This window comes from Nannobrachium achirus, assembly GCF_963921795.1.
Source record: "Nannobrachium achirus genome assembly, chromosome: 8".
In the NCBI taxonomy this organism is placed as follows: domain Eukaryota; kingdom Metazoa; phylum Chordata; class Actinopteri; order Myctophiformes; family Myctophidae; genus Nannobrachium; species Nannobrachium achirus.
The window spans coordinates 47,440,044-47,465,377 of record NC_137817.1 but is presented as its reverse complement, the minus strand read 5'-3'; the positions used below and the strand labels follow the sequence as shown (position 1 = coordinate 47,465,377).

Sequence of the window (25,334 nt, the reverse complement as noted above, 5' to 3'; positions counted from 1 at the left end):
GTACAAAGTTATTTTCAGTCAGTTCTAACCAAAATGGCTATTATCTCGCTTTCCTCGCAACATGATATGCTATAAATATAAGATGCTGGGAGTGAAAATTAGGAATATAATAATGTAGGGGCGCCTCGGATGAAAAAAAATATTTATAGGGGTGCCCGAGGCAAAAATGTTTGGGAACCCCTGTCCTAAAGACAGACAGACGGACAGAGACAGAGAGGTTCTTGCCTTTTCTTCTGTAGGGCAGTGAAGTTCTTCTTGAAGGCTGGACTGATCTGGCTGAGCAGCTCCACCAGAGAATGGCTCAGGAAGCTGGGGTTGGCTGGCTTGGGGTTGAAGGTGTAGGTAGTGGACCTGGAAAAATCACACAAACAATCATGAAACTTTATTACATTGCTTCTCCACAGGAGTCTAGCCGTAAATGTGTCCCACACAGGTCTTACACTTTTTGAAATACTTATAACTTTCATTCTATACTAGTGCAGAAACCTTGCCCAAATTCATGGGCATATCACAAGGTGGTCAAATTACTTTTTTGGTATAACTTTGTTACACATTCACTTTGTGCCTTGTGTCACAGAACGCATTTTTAACACATGGGATGCCGAAAACGTCCACACACATGATAATGATTCCCCCCGTGAGGTGCCGCGGCCCCGTTATCACGTTCGGAGATGTGTTAACTGGTTACTAGGGGTGCCACGGTTCACGGTATAAAACCGAACCGTACGGTACGCCCTGCACGGTACCCGGTTCAATACGCCTTTAAGAAACCGCGGTCTTTTTGTGTTTGCAAATTAATTAATTTCTTACAGCTGGACAGCCACTGTGCATCGTGCACAAGACAATCTCCACTAAACCCCGCTCCGCAAGTAAACACGCACTAATGTCCCATCACCGTAGCCCTCACCCCCACCTACTCTGTACAAGAGCCGACATTCACACTCGCAGCAGAGCAAAGCAGTTGAGAGTCCTCACAGAGACAGAAAAACAAAACGAAGCAGCTAGTCGCTAAGCTGTGCAGTGCGGAGCGCACGCATTGTAGTTGTTGTAACATGGAGAACAAGTCCAGGAGAAATCTGCTTGTTGTTGTTAGTCCCAAACATCATTACAGTCTGTTTTTAGACTGACCATAGCAGGCAGCGTTAGCAAGCAACAAAGCCAAACGTAGCGTAGCCCCCAGCCAGAGTGTCAGACACCCGCTAGTCTCACTCACTGACTGACTGGAGGAACAACGCATGGTGAGTGTTGTTGCCATGTCTGATTATTATAAGCCACGTTGAGCTTGTTTTTATGTAAAGTTGCTTGTAGGCTAAATAATGGTGGATGCGCGGTGGTGAGCTTGTAGATCGGCTCGGCCACTTTCAAAATAGCCGACGTGTATAGGTTTAAAGACCTCACGTGGCCTATATTCACTTATTTAAGCCTTGTTTTCATAGATCTGGTTGCTTATTCCTCTCACAAAGTTTGGCAACACAGTGAACACACCCGTCTATTTTGGTTATAGTAATGAAAACTTACAGAGGCTATTTGCTCAAGCTTGTAGCCTACTATAGTATCTCTTGTTGTGTGCAAAACAATTTGTTCATAAATAAAGCACTTTGAAACTGAAGACGATGGCCAATATTGATGATAATGATAATAGAAAATAATTTTCCCCCTTTTTATTTTAATTTTATATTATTATTAATTTTTTTAACCCACCTTAAGGCTAAGAGGCACTGTCATAATTCAATTCGCTTAGAAGCAAAATAAAAATAGATTTTTGGAAAGTCATTTTTTTTATTTTTTTTTTATGCAAAACACGTACCGAACCGTACCGAAACCGTGACCCCAAAACCGAGGTACGAACCGAACCGTGGGATAAACGAACCGTGGCACCCCTACTGGTTACCATGGTTAACCGATAGTCCCCACGTTGCAAAAGGCCAGGAGTGAGCAAAAAAACTCAGTTTCTCATGATTCCTTGCGGAATTCTACATCCGCGGACTTCCGGCTCCCATTGAATTGTATTCGTCCTGCCTGCAGAAACATGGCTAGTATATCTCGCCTTCTTTTCCCATATCCCACATTTGGACAAAACGGCCTGTTTTCTATGGACCATAACGTACCCAGACTACCCACGGATCATCGCGGTTGTATTTTTTACTTCTCCGCGCAAGAGTAAAGACTTTCTCTAGTTGTGGACGGGACCACACAACAAAAATCAGGTAAATAAAATAGTAATGTCGCCCTGAGGCGTCTTACTAGTATGTAATGTCCCAGAAGATTTCTGCACATACTGCTTTTTTTGACCAATTCAAATGCTCTAATGTTAAAATACTAACCCAACATGGCCGATCTACAAGCTCTTAACGACGCATTGAGAGCTTGTAGACTGTCTATTTTCGCTCTGCAACATGCTTCCATAGAAGACTATTAACTCAATAGCTGCCGGGCGCCGCTAGGTGCCGCTAGAGTGCCAGCCATTCTCCCGTAGGCATTCACTATCACATCCGGGTCACCAGCCTGAACTGGCTTGGCTTTTCACTCGAATGAGTGCTATGCTAGCGAGCCGGAGGAAGTTAGCTATCAGTTAGCAATCGACTATATCATTTTTTAGAAGAGCGATCTAAAGTTATTCAGCCGCCAAAATAACTTATAACACAACACAATAACTCGGAACACAATCCGGAGAAAATCCGCTGTAAAGATGTGTTTTTCTATTGGAGTGGGCGGCGTGCTGCAGCCTTTTCTTCCCATTACCGGCCGTGTAAACAGAATCGCGGCCTTGTGCTAGGATGCTAAATTAGACCGGGGCTTCGTTGATGCCTCCAATTATTTAATTCATTTTACTAAAGGAACCGAATAATGTCGGTTCTTGTAATCCTTAATACGTCTTGCTGAAACAGCGTTTTTTTGGGGGGGCTCTAAACTTTTTTCTAAACCATTTTCAATGGAATAAATCATCGGGACAAGTAGAATGGCTCGTTGGGAGGCGGTGGAGGAGCCAGGACCACCCACGTCGCTACTAGCAGCTCAGGGTAAGCTAAATAGATTAAAAAATTAGTATTGGAATGGAAAAAAGAACCGAGATTATTCGGTTTTCGCACAGAAAGAGTTAAGGACTGATGGATGGAATCCAAATGACTGAAATCAGTTAATCTACATTAGTTATGGCAAAACTATGGCAGCATAATGTTAATAGCTTTGAACCAATTTAAAAATGATCTCAGGTCAACTTACATGGAAAAGAAAAGGCGCTGCAAATGGCAAGGACAAGAGCAAGCTGAGAGAAGCATACCAATTAGCACTATAGGTCATGGCCACCAGATGTCAGTGGAGGTGGGTTCCTTAGCAACAGACACTATCGACTGACTGCACAAGGAACAGAGTCGTATTTCTGTGCACTATAATGCAACGCAATTCACATTAAATGTGAACCATATTACTGTAAGTGGCCTTGGAAACCCATGGTTCCAGAGACATACAGTAGGTCATGTTCCAGAGCCCATCTCCTGTTTCACATTCATTGAAACTTCGGCATAAGACGGTGTCGTGCAAAAATAGCAGATCAGCAAAGCTCACAGGCGATGCGTTTTTGCGAGATTGTATTTCGTTCTTTTTCTATAGTGAACGTTGTTAATGGTCTCAAAGGGGATGTAGAATTTAACTGGCTTAATAATAATGGAACATGGTAACATGGAGGTTAGGATAAGCGATATTCTCGTTTATCATGATAAAAAAAAAAACATTCACGATAATCATATTGTGGATATTTAATTCATCGTGAACTCGTCCTCCGTCATGCACTGGGATCAAGTCACCTTTTATTTGTAGAGCTGCATATCCAGTACCATTTAAACCCTCTATTGGTAAAACGTATAATATACGTACTTAATTTATTTCACATACTTGATTTTTTACAATGTCATTGCCAAAGAAATAGCCGATCTAGCTTGTAGATGTGCTATTTTTTGGCAAACGTTCTGTCCCAGGATAATGGATGTTGGGGATATTTTGATTATCGCGATAATATCATAAATGGCGATATCTTTGGTCACAATAATCGTGATATGAAATGTTCATATCTTCCCATCCCTAAGGAGGGCGTGAGTGAAACATGGTAACATGGAGGTTGGGGAGGGAGTGTGGTAAACATGGTAACATGGAGGTTGGGGAGGGAGTGTGGTAAACATGGTAACATGGAGGTTGGGGAGGGAGTGTGGTGAACATGGTAACATGGAGGTTGGGGAGGGAGTGTGGTAAACATGGTAACATGGAGGTTGGGGAGGGAGTGTGGTAAACATGGTAACATGGAGGTTGGGGAGGGAGTGTGGTGAACATGGTAACATAGAGGTTGGGGAGGGAGTGTGGTAAACATGGTAACATGGAGGTTGGGGAGGGAGTGTGGTAAACATGGTAACATGGAGGTTGGGGAGGGAGTGTGGTAAACATGGTAACATGGAGGTTGGGGAGGGAGTGTGGTAAACATGGTAACATGGAGGTTGGGGAGGGAGTGTGGTGAACATGGTAACATAGAGGTTGGGGAGGGAGTGTGGTAAACATGGTAACATGGAGGTTGGGGAGGGAGTGTGGTAAACATGGTAACATGGAGGTTGGGGAGGGAGTGTGGTAAACATGGTAACATGGAGGTTGGGGAGGGAGTGTGGTAAACATGGTAACATGGAGGTTGGGGAGGGAGTGTGGTAAACATGGTAACATAGAGGTTGGGGAGGGAGTGTGGTAAGCATGGTAACATGGAGGTTGGGGAGGGAGTGAGGGACTGACTGGTTGAGGTAGAAGCCACGCGTGGAGGCCGTGACGCTGATGTGCCGCTCCTCCACCGTCACCATGTACAGGTACATGAGGTCACCGTGCATCTTCCTGTTGCCGGGCGGAGGGTTCCAGCCGCTCATGGTCAGGACCTTCAGGCACTGCATGGGCTGCGTGGGAGAACGGGGAGGAAAACACATGGGCTCAAGACTCAACTTACTGGAGAGGAGATCCATCCAGTAGAACTAAAAGAGAAGTCATTTGTGCTCTGAAAATAGCAGATCTCCAAGCTCACGACGCGTCGCAGCTTGTAGATTGGCCATTTTAAGCATGCAACCAAGTGTAAAATCGGCATCAAGGCAAAATTTAGTCGACCAAAAGTCAAGACTAAAGCTAAACTTAAAGCTTTTCAGACGACTAAAATATTACCAAAATACTGACTAAAACACTGATGAGCTCTACAGCAAATTCATCGCAACACTAACTTGGTCATGGTTTGATCCCTGTGCTGGATAGCCCGCTCATCTGACTGCATTGGATTCTTACAGTTTAGTTTAGTTTATTTGATCAACTCACAGTAACAAGCATACTTTTATATGTCTTACATCCACAAAATCATAAAAGATCAGTAGCACTGTTTGAGGTATGGTTATGGTATGTAGCAACTCATAATGTAATAACGGCTCATAATGTAATAAGGGCTCATAATGTAATAAGAAAAATGTAACAAAAACTCATAATGTAATAATCAGCTCATAATGTAATAAAAAAACGAGCGCTTAACGTAATAATGGATTTTTCAATAATGTAATAATGTAATAATGTGTTACATTAAGAACCTCCACATAGGAGGCTCATAATGTAATAAACCTTCATAATGTAATAATGTATTTTTATTACATTATGAGCTGATTATTACATTATGAGCTTTTATTACATTTTAATTATTACATGATGCGCTTGTTTTTTATTACATTATGAGCTGATTATTACATTATGAGTTTTTATTACATGTTTTTATTACATTATGGGCCCTTATTACATTATGAGTTGTTGCACCCTGCCAACTTTGTTGATGAAGAATGGAGCAACTATCTGCTAAACATGCAGCAAATTAATACATATGGGGATCATTTAGCTGTACAAAGAGCATCCATGTTCCATGTTCAACATACAGTTTGTGATTGTATCGACACTGGGTGTTGATGCAACATTGATAATATCCCCATGTGGTCAGTATGACGACAGTCTGCCATTGCTAGTTCTGGGCCACTTTGCCGAAGGTCATGGGGACCATTATGCAAGCCTTGATGGACCAGTCACACACTTGATTCAAAGAGCGCACCACTTCGATCTGTCCAGACTTAGGGCCAGAGTGAGGTACCGGGTCAGGGCCAGAGTGAGGGCCTTACAGCGAGAGTGAGGGCCAGATTTAGGGCAAGACTCAGGGCAGGATCTACCCTTCATGGTGCCCTGTGCTTGGACCTACAGGGCACCACCCCGCGCTGGTGACCTGTGGTAGCCGCTGGCGCACAAACACACACAGCCACTTAGACATAGATAGGAACGGATAATGTAATTATGAGGACGCACACACGCACCACCTCTCACTTCAAACTTGGTTTGATTTTTTCCCCTTCTCCACCAGCATACACTATAACAGACCTGGGCATTGTGCGGCCCGGGGGCCGTATGCGGCCCTTTGGTTCACTCTGACTGGCCCTTGTAGGGTTAATGGAAAATTACAAAATAAACACATTTTTTAATTTTACCTCATGCATGGACTAAAGCTGCATTTCTTTTATTTTGAAGTTTTATTCATGTACATATGGACGCAATGCGTACATCAGCCGTGATCATTGGATGTTGTCTCAATAACAAGCAGGTGGTCAAACTGGTCACACATCAAGACGACCTGCCTTACCTTACCCATCAAAAATGTCTAAAGTGTCTAAAAAAAGAAAGGTCGATGCCGAATGCCGGGTTTAAAAAAAATGGACAGCTAAGTATTTATTAACTGAAGTTGGAGGTAAAGCCGTGTGTTTAGTTTGCGAGGAGCACATCTTGCAGAGAGCACTGCCTATTGGCTTGGCCCTCCACAATATTTTCTGTTGTTCATGTGGCCCCATGGAAAGAATAATTGCCCACCCCTGCACTATAAGGTAGCTACAATTTCGACAGTCCAGTAACTACAAGAACTGGCTTCTCTATCCCACAAAAACATCAATCAAACAGGTAGCCACATGTATCACAGTCAAGCTCAAATTATAAATAACAATAGTGTAGAATATGCCCAAACATGGTGTATGAAACAACAGAGACGTCCATACATTAGCATAATGACTTGAAAGTAGGGTGACCAATCTGACCATATTCTCAGCCGCTCAAACCGGGACGCGAACCACTGTTGCCTAAAACGTTCATGCAAGCGCACATACACCGCAGAGTTGCAAACAGGCAGTGAGTGATTGACAAACAGCCTCAGCGTTGAATTCAGACGCGCAATGAATTTGTACATGTTTTCTGATTGGTTAGGCGAGCATGTTTTCGTGAAAAGAACATGATAAATGTCTATGCAACCACTGAAAACAGATTCTGTTATTGGCATAATTCTGTAGTGAATGTTGAAAAGCGGGACATATTAGTGTTTTAGAGATATTTGTCGGGACACCGGGACACGCAGCTTGAAAACGAACAGTCCCGGCCAAACCGGGACGTCTGGTCACCCTACTTAATAGTGTGGTCTCAATTGTTATATGAGATACATGAAGGTTTCATGTGCAAATAAGCCGAAAAGCTTACTAGGATCTCCCTTTAGTTGACTTTGTAGTGAACTGTACTGTCATGAACCTTTTCCTATGCAAACTTCTAATAAAGTCTTCAATCAATCAATCAATCAATCAATCAATCAATCAGGGATAGATAGCACCTTAACTCTTCAGCCGCACTGAGGCGCTCCAACACAATAGTGCACCAGTTCTTTTAGAGTTGTGCATACTAGTATCCATCTAACGTTTCTTCAAAACCCTTAAGTGTAACCAGTCATTACAGACAGCAACGTTAGCTTAGCTTAGCTTAGCTTAGCTCATGTGAATATCTTTTGTTTACAGTTGATCCTCTGGTGCCCCCCTGTGGTTGTTGATGCCCTGTCAGTAGAAGAGAGGGCGGTGTGGGGGCCCAGGGCAGTTGGTGACGTCACAGTAGGGGCGCGTGCATGTGTGTGCATGTGTATGTGCGTGCGTGTGTGCGTGCGTGCGTGTGTGCGTGCGTGCGTGCGTGCGTGCGTGTGTGTGTGTGTGTGTGTGTGTGTGTGTGTGTGTGTGTGTGTGTGTGTGTGTTTCAAAAGTGAATATGTGTAGAGGCATGTGTAAAGGGCCCCTGTTGGGTTATTGTTTAGTCTTCTTTCTTAAAGACAGTGGGTTTTATTGTTTTTCTAAAGGGTGGCTTTACCGTGACTGTAATTAGTGAATGGACAGGATGAGGGCAGCCCGGGTTGTGCTCCTTGTGGGATGGGGAAAGCAATGGCTTTTTCTTGAGGGCGGTTTACCGATCAGCCTGGGGTTCTATTCCTTGTAGGATGGGGAGATGATGATTTTGGATTAATAGCATTGTGACTCCTCTGTCATAAAGGTTTGTGTACACATTGGTGAATGGAGGGTCACCGTGTTGGGGGGAGATTGTGGCTCTCTTATGTATGACTTTAGTCTCATTCTGTATGTACTGGGGACAGTGGATATGGCTGGATGGACATGCTGCAACATGTGTGATGTCCACAACAGGGAGAGAGGATGGATCACTTTACCTAACTATGGTCCTGACCCCAGCATGGGTTAACTACAGCAGGACCCATGCCAGTAGAAGAATGGTCACACATCAGGGGGTGGTGTAAAACAATGATAGGCCTACTGCTAAGCTCAGTGACCACAACACAGGGTGTGTAGAAACAGGGCATGCACTTTTAGTGGATAATGCACTATATATATTTTTTTCCAGTATGCACACATGGATATATTATAGAAACCTATTACCTAGCCAAATGTGAGAAATTCCATACATGAAAATAAAAGAATAAATAAGTAATGAAAAACAGCCGATCTACCTGCTCACAGAACGAGGCGATATGGAGAGAGAGAGTAAGATGTGACAGGGGGCAGACGCTGACAGATCTACAGTACAATTATGGCTTGTACTGAGGCTATGTTGATCGTTTTGGGGGGGCAAACATATAATTTATCGATTGGGTCTCGAGATAAATAAATACCATTTAAATAAAAAACGTTTGGAAGCAATTAGTATACACAGAGTTTTAAAAGGTTATAGTCCAAATAATATTAACAGACCAGTAAATATTTAGTTATTATTTTTTTACATTAGCAAGCCTTAACTAACTATGTCATGGTGTCTGACATGAATTTCGTGGTCAAACCTTAACACAGTTAGTGGTTATTAACAACAACACTCATTAGTTGAGTTTTGCAGTCGTACAGTAGAGTACATAAAATCAGAACTAGTCTTTAACCCTCAAATAAAGCCAAATGATTCAAGTCACAAAGAGGGAGTGATAGGAGTGTGATGTGTAATGTGTAATGTTAGGTTTGTACGAGAGTGGACTCTCAAAGCATTTACGGGTCAGGGGACAGGCCTGTAAATCCAGGGGTTCAAACTAGTCAAAATAGATGATATACAGTATATCCATGTCAGTGTCAAATTGTTCAGCAAAACCTCATTCTTGCATGCTATTCTTAAAATTCTATAATGCAATATTATAACACACACACATTTCATCCTTCAACACGATTTGAAAGCTTTGAAAAACTATGTAGTTCTGTATTTAAAGAAAAAATGTGTTACACACGCTCTTACAGAAATTATACGAAAACAGCAGATCCACAATCTCACAATTAGTTTACTCTTTACTGTCACTTGACAACAATAACAATGTCTGAGGGATGTAGATTCTTTCTGGTTTTTTTCATCCTATTTATATATTTTCAATACATGATAGGGACCATAGTAATAATTAGACAACTTATTGTTTATTTCCTGGGTGTTCTGTAGGGTAACTACGTTTGTAATTAGTCTGTACCGTACATGAACCTCACACCATGTACGGTACATTTACAGTAAAACATTTAAGCCTATGCATAACCATACTATTTAGTGTTTTATCTATGACAATATTGTATTTCACTGGATGTATAGCGGACAGGTATAGAGGATCAGCTATTCATTTACACTGTAGTTATCTATTTTCCTCTCACTACATATTTGTTTTCCCACTACAAACTGTTTCACAGTTTGTTTGTTACAAACTGTTTCCTACAAACTGTACACAGTATATCAATCATAAAGTGTAGAGGACCAACTATACAACACAACTATACAACATCTACTGACCTGCATAATACCTACAGTAATCAACTACTGTATATTCAGCACAAATATACACCACCAACAGAAATCATCAGAATCGTCACTGCACATTGGGAGTAGCACACAAAACATAACACACAAAACATTTAAAAAAACATAACTCCTGCATTCACGTGAAGACAAAATACACAATATGTTCTAATAATAAAGTGTTCAACAGACTTTTGCTCAACAACCTTTTAATATCATTTGACTGTGTAAATAACTGAAACCTTTTTTTTCCTTTTACATAGGTGATGGGAAAGTATTTGGTTTTTCAATGTATAGTTTGGATATTTGTTTTTGTAATTTTACTGTTACTGTTAATGATAGGATCATGGTTTACCTATGGTCATAGCTATGGATATGCATTTTTATGTATAACCTTGTTTATCCTTGTTTATCTGAACTCAATCTGGAGTGTTTTCTAAATGTCAAAACACTTCACTAATACATAGCAAAATATGATATCCTAGAAAACACATTAACATCAAACATCACCTATATCAAATTGCGTCTACAGTATCTACACTACAGTATACTGTGCATACTAAAACATGTAAGATTCACCATTGCATTTCGTTGATATGAAAACCTACGGTATGTTTTTAGAAGCGTGAATAAACTTTAACTATGCCTATAACTTGTTGCAGAGTTACACACTATCTTATCTCATGCATGTTGCTATATGCTAGACGTCACCGAAGGTGCTTCTACTGAGCAGTGGGGTCTTCTTTTAACATCGCCCTCACATAATATCTCTATCGCCTTTCACTCAATCTATGACCAACACTGTATTTCTCTGACAATTCACAAAGCTACAATTTGTTTCTCCTAACCCAATAACAATTTGCTACTCTGTCCTCAGTACACCATTAATCAAAATCTGTAACTTATGTGACAATAAAGCTGCATATGATTCTATAAACATATGTCATTACTACCCATTTAAGTGAATAACACATTTGTAATTCATCTGATAGTTTATTATACAGGGGGGAAATGGTATAAGTCATTCAAGGATGTATTTGAAAATGTTTGGTGTAATACACTAGTTTTGACTACACACACAAATCATTTATTTTTTCTCGCCAAGATGTGCGTTGTTCACATTAAAATGTATGTATACTGCTATGCATTGGGATACATCCTATACTGCATAGTCTAAATGTACAGATTTCAGATTTTTTCTCTTTGGTTAATCAGGACACCAGAGCTAAATGGTAAATGTTATCCATATTGCATGGGGCTTAGAGTGTGGTTATCTACAAAGCTTAGCTATAAGGTGACAGACCTGATACATTAGGTGGCTATGAGAAAACTATTTTGCTCTTTCTGTGAACAAATCTCAAACAGCATAGATATGAGGGCTGATTGTCTGTGTATTCCTGTAATTTGTAATGATGCTTATTTCAGATGGAATTGCAAGCCCATCATACAGGCCTTTTTCTGAAATTATGTGTCAGATGTACTCATGGAACACTAAGGTGACAGGTGTAGTAGGGGGTATAGTTATATATGATAGGCTGAATCACTAACAAAGATTTGTGTATTCTTTGTAAGTTGCTGGGGATAGGGAGATCACATATTATTTTGTGATAAACAATGAATCTGAGTACATAAAAAATCCATATGAATTTCATCAAATGTTCCATACATACCCAATATTTTTACCCATCATACACATTTGATACGGTACATTTTCAGTATAGTGTATGTTTAAGATGACTATTTAGTGTGTTTTAAAACAATTATTCATTTCACTTGTAGAATAGCCCACAATATTCTGAAATGTGGGGTATTATAGTCTTTGAATCAACACATACGTGACCCCAAGCTCCTCAAGTCCCCAATAGTTTGCTGATCAGCCAAACTTTATCACAGGACACATAATGGGCTATAGTTTTGAATATTACAACTGACATAGATATGAGGTATGAAGGATTCGCTATTCAATGCTACCTGCCTATTTTCATCTCACTAGTGTTTCTCCCCATACAATTTAAACAAAACATTGCCCTCATACACTTCAACATAACTAACCAACCCCGTACACCATCAACAAAACATAAAACTTTGCCACATAACAAAAATATTTAAACCATAACACCACTAAGAATTTCAATCACCACTAAAACGCACAAAACATAAAACTTTGCCACATAACAAAAATATTTGAAAACATATATATAACTAATATGTAAAACATAACACCACTAAGAATTTCATTCAACACTAAATGCACAAAACTTACAACTTTGCAACATAACAGAATAAATATTACAAAAATAACAGCACTAACAATTTCAACCAGAACCCAAAACACACAAAACATAAAACTTTACAACAAAATAGGAAAATATTACAAAAATAACACCACTAAGAGTTTCATTCACCACCAAAACGCACATAGCATTAAACTTTGCCAAAAAATAACACCACTAAGAATTGCGACTATCACCATCAACCTTATATTACTGTTTTAACCACTTGAACACATATTGGCAAAATAAGTAACAAACTAATGGCTGTGCAATCGTTGTAGAGCATAATCTAGATGTCTCAGTGATGTCTCCGTTCCTTTTGTCGACATATCGTGGACATATTATGTTGCCCCTGTATGACCCTTATGATGTAAAGTTTTGTTTTGTGTGTTTTGGTGTTAGTTGAAATTCTCAGTGCTGTTATTTTTGTCTGATTTGTTAGAGATGTTAGTGCAGTAATATTAGTTTTGTTTGTTTTTGTGTTAGATGTAATTCTCTGTGATGTTATGTTTGCAATATTTGCTGTTTTTGTTTGGTTTTGTGTTAGTTCTAATTGTCAGTGACGTTTGCAATATTTGCTGTTTTTGTTTGGTTTTGTGCCCGTTGGAATTCTAACTGATGTTATTTCTTTATATTTGCTGTTTTTGTTAGTTTTTGTGTTGGTTGTAATTCTCAGTGATGTTATTTTTAAATATTTTTGTTATGTGTCAAAGTTTTATGTTTTGTGCGTTTTAGTGGTGGTTGAAATTCTTAGTGATGTTATGTTTTAAATATTTTTGTTATGTGGCAAAGTTTTATGTTTTGTGCGTTTTAGTGGTGATTGAAATTCTTAGTGGTGTTATGTTTTAAATATTTTTGTTATGTGGCAAAGTTTTATGTTTTGTGCATTTTAGTGGTGGTTGAAATTCTAAGGGTTGTTATTTTTGTAATATTTTCTGTTAGGGGACAAAATGTTATGTTTTTGTGCATTTTGGTTCTGGTTGAAAATTCTTAGGGTTGTTATTTTTGTAATATTTTCTGTTAGGTGACAATATTTTATGTTTTGTGTGTTTTGGTTATGTTTGAAATTCTTAGTGGTGTTATTTTTTGGCAAAGTTTAATGCTATGTGCGTTTTGGTGGTGAATGAAACTCTTAGTGGTGTTATTTTTGTAATATTTTCCTATTTTGTTGTAAAGTTTTATGTTTTGTGTGTTTTGGGTTCTGGTTGAAATTGTTAGTGCTGTTATTTTTGTAATATTTATTCTGTTATGTTGCAAAGTTGTAAGTTTTGTGCATTTAGTGTTGAATGAAATTCTTAGTGGTGTTATGTTTTACATATTAGTTATATATATGTTTTCAAATATTTTTGTTATGTGGCAAAGTTTTATGTTTTGTGCGTTTTAGTGGTGATTGAAATTCTTAGTGGTGTTATGGTTTAAATATTTTTGTTATGTGGCAAAGTTTTATGTTTTGTTGATGGTGTACGGGGTTGGTTAGTTATGTTGAAGTGTATGAGGGCAATGTTTTGTTTAAATTGTATGGGGAGAAACACTAGTGAGATGAAAATAGGCAGGTAGCATTGAATAGCGAATCCTTCATACCTCATATCTATGTCAGTTGTAATATTCAAAACTATAGCCCATTATGTGTCCTGTGATAAAGTTTGGCTGATCAGCAAACTATTGGGGACTTGAGGAGCTTGGGGTCACGTATGTGTTGATTCAAAGACTATAATACCCCACATTTCAGAATATTGTGGGCTATTCTACAAGTGAAATGAATAATTGTTTTAAAACACACTAAATAGTCATCTTAAACATACACTATACTGAAAATGTACCGTATCAAATGTGTATGATGGGTAAAAATATTGGGTATGTATGGAACATTTGATGAAATTCATATGGATTTTTTATGTACTCAGATTCATTGTTTATCACAAAATAATATGTGATCTCCCTATCCCCAGCAACTTACAAAGAATACACAAATCTTTGTTAGTGATTCAGCCTATCATATATAACTATACCCCCTACTACACCTGTCACCTTAGTGTTCCATGAGTACATCTGACACATAATTTCAGAAAAAGGCCTGTATGATGGGCTTGCAATTCCATCTGAAATAAGCATCATTACAAATTACAGGAATACACAGACAATCAGCCCTCATATCTATGCTGTTTGAGATTTGTTCACAGAAAGAGCAAAATAGTTTTCTCATAGCCACCTAATGTATCAGGTCTGTCACCTTATAGCTAAGCTTTGTAGATAACCACACTCTAAGCCCCATGCAATATGGATAACATTTACCATTTAGCTCTGGTGTCCTGATTAACCAAAGAGAAAAAATCTGAAATCTGTACATTTAGACTATGCAGTATAGGATGTATCCCAATGCATAGCAGTATACATACATTTTAATGTGAACAACGCACATCTTGGCGAGAAAAAATAAATGATTTGTGTGTGTAGTCAAAACTAGTGTATTACACCAAACATTTTCAAATACATCCTTGAATGACTTATACCATTTCCCCCCTGTATAATAAACTATCAGATGAATTACAAATGTGTTATTCACTTAAATGGGTAGTAATGACATATGTTTATAGAATCATATGCAGCTTTATTGTCACATAAGTTACAGATTTTGATTAATGGTGTACTGAGGACAGAGTAGCAAATTGTTATTGGGTTAGGAGAAACAAATTGTAGCTTTGTGAATTGTCAGAGAAATACAGTGTTGGTCATAGATTGAGTGAAAGGCGATAGAGATATTATGTGAGTGCGATGTTAAAAGAAGACCCCACTGCTCAGTAGAAGCACCTTCGGTGACGTCTAGCATATAGCAACATGCATGAGATAAGATAGTGTGTAACTCTGCAACAAGTTATAGGCATAGTTAAAGTTTATTCACGCTTCTAAAAACATACCGTAGGTTTTCATATCAACGAAATGCAATGGTGAATCTTACATGTTTTAGTATGCACAGTATACTGTAGTGTAGATACTGTAGACGCAATTTGATATAGGTGATGTTTGATGTTAATGTGTTTTCTAGGATATCATATTTTGCTATGTATTAGTGAAGTGTTTTGACATTTAGAAAACACTCCAGATTGAGTTCAGATAAACAAGGATAAACAAGGTTATACATAAAAATGCATATCCATAGCTATGACCATAGGTAAACCATGATCCTATCATTAACAGTAACAGTAAAATTACAAAAACAAATATCCAAACTATACATTGAAAAACCAAATACTTTCCCATCACCTATGTAAAAGGAAAAAAAAGGTTTCAGTTATTTACACAGTCAAATGATATTAAAAGGTTGTTGAGCAAAAGTCTGTTGAACACTTTATTATTAGAACATATTGTGTATTTTGTCTTCACGTGAATGCAGGAGTTATGTTTTTTTAAATGTTTTGTGTGTTATGTTTTGTGTGCTACTCCCAATGTGCAGTGACGATTCTGATGATTTCTGTTGGTGGTGTATATTTGTGCTGAATATACAGTAGTTGATTACTGTAGGTATTATGCAGGTCAGTAGATGTTGTATAGTTGTGTTGTATAGTTGGTCCTCTACACTTTATGATTGATATACTGTGTACAGTTTGTAGGAAACAGTTTGTAACAAACAAACTGTGAAACAGTTTGTAGTGGGAAAACAAATATGTAGTGAGAGGAAAATAGATAACTACAGTGTAAATGAATAGCTGATCCTCTATACCTGTCCGCTATACATCCAGTGAAATACAATATTGTCATAGATAAAACACTAAATAGTATGGTTATGCATAGGCTTAAATGTTTTACTGTAAATGTACCGTACATGGTGTGAGGTTCATGTACGGTACAGACTAATTACAAACGTAGTTACCCTACAGAACACCCAGGAAATAAACAATAAGTTGTCTAATTATTACTATGGTCCCTATCATGTATTGAAAATATATAAATAGGATGAAAAAAACCAGAAAGAATCTACATCCCTCAGACATTGTTATTGTTGTCAAGTGACAGTAAAGAGTAAACTAATTGTGAGATTGTGGATCTGCTGTTTTCGTATAATTTCTGTAAGAGCGTGTGTAACACATTTTTTCTTTAAATACAGAACTACATAGTTTTTCAAAGCTTTCAAATCGTGTTGAAGGATGAAATGTGTGTGTGTTATAATATTGCATTATAGAATTTTAAGAATAGCATGCAAGAATGAGGTTTTGCTGAACAATTTGACACTGACATGGATATACTGTATATCATCTATTTTGACTAGTTTGAACCCCTGGATTTACAGGCCTGTCCCCTGACCCGTAAATGCTTTGAGAGTCCACTCTCGTACAAACCTAACATTACACATTACACATCACACTCCTATCACTCCCTCTTTGTGACTTGAATCATTTGGCTTTATTTGAGGGTTAAAGACTAGTTCTGATTTTATGTACTCTACTGTACGACTGCAAAACTCAACTAATGAGTGTTGTTGTTAATAACCACTAACTGTGTTAAGGTTTGACCACGAAATTCATGTCAGACACCATGACATAGTTAGTTAAGGCTTGCTAATGTAAAAAAATAATAACTAAATATTTACTGGTCTGTTAATATTATTTGGACTATAACCTTTTAAAACTCTGTGTATACTAATTGCTTCCAAACGTTTTTTATTTAAATGGTATTTATTTATCTCGAGACCCAATCGATAAATTATATGTTTGCCCCCCCAAAACGATCAACATAGCCTCAGTACAAGCCATAATTGTACTGTAGATCTGTCAGCGTCTGCCCCCTGTCACATCTTACTCTCTCTCTCCATATCGCCTCGTTCTGTGAGCAGGTAGATCGGCTGTTTTTCATTACTTATTTATTCTTTTATTTTCATGTATGGAATTTCTCACATTTGGCTAGGTAATAGGTTTCTATAATATATCCATGTGTGCATACTGGAAAAAAATATATATAGTGCATTATCCACTAAAAGTGCATGCCCTGTTTCTACACACCCTGTGTTGTGGTCACTGAGCTTAGCAGTAGGCCTATCATTGTTTTACACCACCCCCTGATGTGTGACCATTCTTCTACTGGCATGGGTCCTGCTGTAGTTAACCCATGCTGGGGTCAGGACCATAGTTAGGTAAAGTGATCCATCCTCTCTCCCTGTTGTGGACATCACACATGTTGCAGCATGTCCATCCAGCCATATCCACTGTCCCCAGTACATACAGAATGAGACTAAAGTCATACATAAGAGAGCCACAATCTCCCCCCAACACGGTGACCCTCCATTCACCAATGTGTACACAAACCTTTATGACAGAGGAGTCACAATGCTATTAATCCAAAATCATCATCTCCCCATCCTACAAGGAATAGAACCCCAGGCTGATCGGTAAACCGCCCTCAAGAAAAAGCCATTGCTTTCCCCATCCCACAAGGAGCACAACCCGGGCTGCCCTCATCCTGTCCATTCACTAATTACAGTCACGGTAAAGCCACCCTTTAGAAAAACAATAAAACCCACTGTCTTTAAGAAAGAAGACTAAACAATAACCCAACAGGGGCCCTTTACACATGCCTCTACACATATTCACTTTTGAAACACACACACACACACACACACACACACACACACACACACACACACACACACACGCACGCACGCACGCACGCACACACGCACGCACGCACACACGCACGCACATACACATGCACACACATGCACGCGCCCCTACTGTGACGTCACCAACTGCCCTGGGCCCCCACACCGCCCTCTCTTCTACTCCTGTCAAAGCCCTATTATAAAACCGGCCCTGGGCCAGAGTGAGGGACCGAGTCAGGGCCAGAGTGAGGTACCGAGTCAGGGCCAGAGTGAGGGCTAGACTTAGGGCCAGAATGAGGGACAGATCGAAGTGATGCGCTCTCCTCTGTTTCCTGGACTCTTTGAATCAAGAGTGTGACTGGTCCACCAAGGCTTACATAATGGTCCCCATGACCTTCGGCAAAGTGGCCCAGAACTAGCAATGGCAGACTGTCGTCATACTGACCACATGGGGATATTATCAATGTTGCATCAACACCCAGTGTCGATACAATCGCAAACTGCATGTTGAACATTGTGGATGCTCTTTGTACAGCTAAATGATCCCCATAAGTATTCATTTGCTGCAGGTTTAGCAGATAGTTGCTCCATTCTTCATCAACAAAGTTGGCAGGGTGTGTAGCAACTCATAATTTAATAAGGGCTCATAATGTAATAAAAACATGTAATAAAAACTCATAATGTAATAATCAGCTCATAATGTAAGCGCATAATGTAATAATTAAAATGTAATAAAAGCTCATAATGTAATAATCAGCTCATAATGTAATAAAAAATACATTATTACATTATGAAGGTTTATTACATTATGAGCCTCCTATGTGGAGGTTCTTAATGTAACACATTATTACATTATTGAAAAATCCATTATTACGTTATGCGCTCGTTTTTTTATTACATTATGAGCTGATTATTACATTATGAGTTTTTATTACATTTTTCTTATTACATTATGAGCCCTTATTACATTATGAGCCCTTATTACATTATGAGTTGCTACATGGTACAGTATGGTAGGATTTCATTTTCTCAGTTTTATGGTTGTTGGTACAGTTTGTTGTGTACAGTTTGTTCTATGTTCTAGATGTGTTCGGATTTTTGGTGTATTATCCATGTTGACATTTGCTAAATGGTGACACTGTTGTGATTTTGAACTGCCAATAACAGTAATGTATTCTAATCTAGTGAAAAGTGTACAATTAAAGAAATGCAAGCTTGTAGATCTGCCATTTCCGCTTCACGTTTGCCTACGTGTACTTTCACTGAATGTTCACCTATTAATGAGTGGGCCAGAGTATGGATGCCGGGGGTTCATGGGGTTAAAGCAAGAGCTTCACATTTCTTTCACCTGAACCAACTCCAACCTACTCCAGTTTACCTTCCATTCTTTGTTCTGTGGCTGGAGAGGCACCAGGGGGCGCTCTTTGCTGCCAGGGAGGATGTGTTCTGGGGGCGTGCAGTCGATCTGCTCCAGCTCACTGCCCTTCTTCTTTCGCTTGCCACTATCTGCAAGGAACAGCCATGGAACAGCCATGGAGGAACGTTAACGTTGATCATGGATTAAGAGCAAAATAAAATCTTGCGACTGAACAATTGTATCCTAATGTTCGATTTGTGAAACAGTTTGGTAACGTTTTGGTAATCTGAAATTGTGAAGCCAGGGAGAGAGGAAAGAGAGAGAGCAAAGGACTCAGTGGCAACAGTTGAGAAAATCGGAAAAAATCAACCCTGGTCCGAAAATAAATACGAAACGGGCAGCAATGTGCAAACGTGATTGACATAAGGTGAGGTTGATTTTTTTATTTACATGCTCCGAAATTCGCTCCGATATTCGGCCGAAAAACGCAGCAGTGTGCAAAGACCTTAAGTGCTGTTGTTCTACATACTGCCAACCCGATGAACAAATCACAGATTGATGCTTTAACATTTGCTTTTATGAAATATCCCAGATCCCATTTCTGCCCATATTGCTAGTTTGACCAATTCAAATGCTCTATTCTTAAAATACTAACCCAACATGGCCGATCTACAAGCTCTTAGCAACGCATTGAGAGCTTGTAGATGGTCTATTTTCACTAGGCATGCTTCCATGGAAGACTTCTAAGGACTTTTGATGGATGGAATCCAAATTACGGAAATCAGTCGTGACTCGTAGCGACAGAGAACTTTAATCCATGCGTAGATGCAAATAACATGATGAGGAAAATATTATTGTCTTTGCAATCTGTGTCTTTTGTCTCACGCTGTCTCTTCCTGCCCTGATGTGATTCGCTCGGGTTCACATTCAAAGCAGCAAGCTTGAGTGTGATTAGATGGTGGACAATACGAATGGATGTTTTTACATTACGTTTGTCATGCAGTGCTATATTTAGATAGGAGAGAATAGAGAGAGACGGGAAACCAAGGACAGAGAGGAGGGACATGTGAGATTAGATATGAAAGGAGTTGAGATTCAAACTCCTTGCTAATAATGGCCTGAACTCTAATTCAGGGTAATGCTTTTCAGAATATGCGAGTGACGTCCTTTTGTAGTTGAACCAGACCTTTCCGACTAAAGGTCCGGTTGTCGGAGACAGTATGGACAGGCCTTTAAGTTAAGGCATTTAGTGCTCCAGACATGAACGGGTTAAAATGTACAGGCTGCCGCTTGCAGGCTCCGTCCGCGGCCAGTCTCTTATTTTGAAGGCCGGAAGTCGATTGCGCAAACAATTCCTTCTTGACGCCATTTACTTGCCGACCGGAAGTGATCATCGTCCCATGCGGGAGCAGTAATGGCGGATCGGTGCCTTTCAGCTTGTACTATATTAGCGAGAATCCAATGCCATCCTTGGCTTCAAAAGTGTTTTTTGGAGAAAATGGACATCAAAGATGAGATAGACCGTCGGCTTCCATGTTACGGAATCACTATTGTGTGCACGTGGATGCGCGATGATGATGAATCGGCGAGTCCATCCGTGCCAGCACTTTCCAACGGACCGTACGGTAAGATTGCCAGCTTTACTGTATATACAGTATATTCCGCGAGTATTCTCGGGATCGGCACTCTAAATACTCGAGTATTTTTCACGGGTATACTCGGGATCAGCGTTAAATGAGTTAAGACAATCAAAATAGAGCACGGAGTATGAATTTGATACACAAACACCACTCTCACAACCCAACAGCTAATCGTTTTATTTGTTGTGGGGGCGGTTTAGCCTCTGAGGGTCAGAATGAACAACTTGAGAAACGAGAATTGAATTTACATTCATATAGTCTCTATATTGAAATTAAATAGCAGGCCGTAGTAAACAAACAAACAGCTAAAGTGAAATATCTGGATGTAGTTGATGCCATACCTATATTCATGCCAGAAACTAAATCACTGTAAGTAAAACCACAATTTAACCAATTTAGCTGCCAGGTTCTGCTGTCGGACAGAAACCTCTTATCCACATTTAAACTCGTTAAGTTTTTCGTAAATGAACGCCCTACTTATTATAGTAGGGCTATCAATCATACTGCAGCATAAAAAGTAGCAGATCTGCAAGCTCGTTTCGATCTGAGACTTTTCCTACTTTTGAATTTGAATCCCAAAAGGTTTTTGGACATTCGAGGTTTCCACCCGACAGAGACGATATTATTTAAATGAATGTTCCTGATGATGGCTTGAACATTTAACAGTTTTTTGGCATGAGCCACATTTGGCCCTCACTCGCAGGGACGTGCTGAGCCCCTGATTCAGCCCGGGAAAAAGAGTTGGAGAGGCCCTCATTGCGTGCTACAGTATAGAGAGAGATCTCTCTATAGCGCTGCTGCTACTCAAAGATGTGTGACAAAGTGATAAGCCAGTGGGCCAATTACATTAGTTTTATTTTGTCGTTGTTGGGTGGAAACCTTGTATGTCCAAAACCGTTTGTTTTGTATTAATTTAAAAAATGATTTAAACTAGTGAAAACAGCCGATCTACAAGCACACAACGCCTCGCGGTGCGAGGCGTTGTGTGCTTGTAGATCTGCTGTTTTCACTACTTTTGTGCGACGGCCTTGTATGGTGAAGCAGGGCTTTGCTTTGCGAAAGAATGTACAAATTTGAAACTTGGAGATACAAGATGTTGACTGCCCAGCCCACAAAATGGAACGAAGGCCGACATTTTATTTTTACTTTTTTCCTAATGGCCGGCCTGGACCGACCGGGAATGAACCGGCCGTTCGGGAGTTGTCCCGCTTTTCCCAATGGCCAGCCCGTCCCTGCTCACTCGTCTATGAACGAATATCGGCACACACACACACACACACCTCCGAGGTCTCCGTCAGTGAAGAGGCTGAGGAAGGACAGAGAGTTGCAGTCCACTCCGTTGTAGGCGTCTGAGGGGTCCAGGCTCTTCAGCAGGTCTCTGATGTGACGCACGTGGATGCGGGCCTCGCGCACCGTGTAGGGCTCTGGAGAGGAAGAGCAACCAAACAAACACACACCCCGTTATTCACACTTTTGTAGTAGTAGCAGTAGTAGTAGTAAGCCTTGCCGAGCCATGAGGCCCATAGGGCAGGAGCCCATCATCTCCTGTTTCTGTAGCGTGAGGCAGCTTGATGTACAAGTACACTCCCTGGACATGACGCTAGTATGTCCCAGGGACTTTGACACAATCTAAACAAGGCTCAATAGAAGAGCTGGGAGACCAAATACAACCACCCCTATTATATAAGTTATATTGTATTAACATACTCTACCATACACATTGAACAAAACCAATAATAGAAAAAAAAGGTACATGGTGCACAAGTGAAGCTTTAAACTTGCAGCATACTCCAGATGAAGTCCCAACTTTCTTTTCGGCTTTGGCAAGTCTTGCCAAATTGAACAAAGTTCTCGGATAACAAATCTGTGTTAGAGACTCACAGTGGCTCTGCTCTGTGTTCTGAATGAAGACCTGACACTCTTCATTTTTACCACAGATCTCCGCTGTTTGTTTATATTAAACTTTGACACAATTTTGTCTCAGTGATTTCACAATTTCTGCCAACAGAGTGGACATGTGTGCTATCTCTCGCTATTAATTCATTAGCATCAGGCTGTGTTTGTGGTCACTCAGAGAGGGATTCTAGAGCAGGGGTCTTCAACGTTTTCAGGCCAAGGACCCCTTAAGGGCCATTTATAGTTACGTATGGTTGATTTTGTGTACGTTTTTGGGTGAGAACTACGTACGTTAATTACGGCCCCATGCATAGTAGACATGCACGTTATTTATGTGCCGACCCGCTCTCCGCTCCAATTCTGCTCCCCTTTGGGCCGCGCACCACATGAAGGTGGTTCTCACACGTGTAAAAAACCGAAGCATTTAGTCAAAATAATGTAGAACCACAGATTTTTGACCCGCCGTGATTTTTGGTACAGTATAAATAACAGTCTGGACTGGATCTGCTGTCTGTCGGCAACATTTATCACGGTATTTGCAACTCCGCGAGGGTACACATTTAACCACATGGATGCGGACCCGGAGTAGACTAATTATAACAAAACACACGTACACACCCGCTCATATATTGAACATAATTCCCAAGTAATAAATGAGCCGCATCATCATCTCTTCTTGTGACTTGTGTGCCTCGCTGTCTGTGGCTGTGCTCAGCTGATGACTGTTGATGCGTGATGAGGAGTCGAGGCATCCTCTTCAGTGTTTGTGTAACAACCTTTTTTCCGTTTCTTGATAAAATATATTATTATGGGACACACAGTTTGAGAACCGCTGTTAGAGCAGAGTTAAAGTAATTTTCATCACTACTGCGCCTATGTTTTATAACGGTGGTCACTGCATCCATCTCGCTTTTGGAGGAGAGGCGACCCGAGTATAGTAGTGGTATTCGCGGTAAATGTAAAACTCCGCGAGGTACAGATTTAACCACATATGGATCAGGACCCGGAGTGATTATAACAAAACACACCCGCATATAATTCCCAAGTATGATGAGCCGCTGCAGCTAATTAATCAGCTCTTCTTGTGTGCCTCGTCTGGTTGGCAGCTGTTGGTGGAGGATAGGCGGTGTGTGTGTGTGTGTGTGTCAAGCCGTCCTGTTGCGAGTTGCGACGTTCCTTTTTTACCGTTTCTTGATACAATATATTTATCATTTGGACACATAGTTTGAGAACCGCTGTCATAGAGCAGAGGAAAAGTAATGTTCCTCACTACTGCGCCTATGTTTGACAACGGTGGCCGTGGGTACTTCTTGCTATACGGATACATCTTGTACGTTGAGTCCGTCCAGTTGGGTGCTGTCCGTAAGCGTCCGTATACGGAGATAAATCATCCGGAGTGTTACGTACTGGGAGTCAAACCGGACCAAACGGAGTAAAGTTCTCTCCCCCTCCGTTTCTTGTGTATTCCTGCGGTCCTTATGTACTACTATGCATGGTACTTTAGCTGAGAGACAGATGAATCAGGGACACCCTCTACATGTTGTATAAAACTGTGTTGCAGATTTCATAAGTAGATTCATAGACTTGTTTGACAGCACTGTCATCAGTCGATGTTGGATTTGTGTTAATGTGTTTTTTTTCAGACATTTAATCAATTAAATTGTCAATACTTTGTAAACTTGACCTTTCACCCTGTACTTGGTCTGCTCTTTTTTTACCTCCACACCCAACCTATTTGCCGAAAATAGCCGATCTACAAAAGTAGATCTGCTATTTTAGGCCAAAGTTCTCCTCAGAATAGGGATGCGAGGGTTCAAATTGTTAATCTAAAGGAATGAATGATCCTATCACACAACGATTTGGCGGCCCTCCTGTGGTAACTCCGAGGACCCCCTAGGGTCGACTCCCGGACCCCCTGTTGAAGACCCCTGTTCTAGAGGTTCGTATCTCCTATCCTCCTCAGACCTTTCTTCAAAACTGTCCATGATACATTACTGACAGGTTGTGGAAAGTGGAAACCAAAAAATCGTGAATGCAATGAGGTGCCTGACAAATCACGCACCACGTTCACATTGGTGTCTCTAAGGTGATATTCAGCTAGTTGGAAAATCTTTGAGGTGAAAGAAGAACTGCTGAAATGAACTTTGACAACGACTCCAGCTTTTGTGTTGTGACATTCACTGTCTGGCCAAAACCTCTTAAATCTATTTTTGATTTTTTTTTTGGCATAAATCAGGGCTATTGAACACCCTTTAGAGCTGAGTGTTGGTTAAAATAATATTGAACCAATGGAAAGTAGTAAAAAGTGCTTGTGACAAAACCTCCTAACTCCACACTTTCTGCCAAACCAGCTAACTCCACCCTCTCTTTTTTTTCATAAATATGTGCTATTCAGTTATGCTACTACTAGCCCTGCATCCTGA

At 40.0% G+C, this 25,334-nt stretch overlaps 1 protein-coding gene across 3 annotated transcripts in view; it reads right to left on the bottom strand.

Annotated features, from left to right (window-relative positions):
• cluha (clustered mitochondria (cluA/CLU1) homolog a) overlaps window positions 1–25,334 on the bottom strand; it is a 66,812-nt gene that overhangs the window by 28,452 nt on the left and 13,026 nt on the right. For all 3 annotated transcript variants that reach the window (XM_080731007.1, XM_080731008.1, XM_080731009.1), the window contains exons 4-7: window positions 22,296–22,439; window positions 19,397–19,524; window positions 4,768–4,922; window positions 226–351 (exon numbers count right to left, since the gene is read on the bottom strand). In XM_080731007.1, the coding sequence (XP_080587133.1) occupies window positions 226–351; window positions 4,768–4,922; window positions 19,397–19,524; window positions 22,296–22,439 (553 nt within the window). The remainder of the gene's footprint in view (window positions 1–225; window positions 352–4,767; window positions 4,923–19,396; window positions 19,525–22,295; window positions 22,440–25,334) is intronic.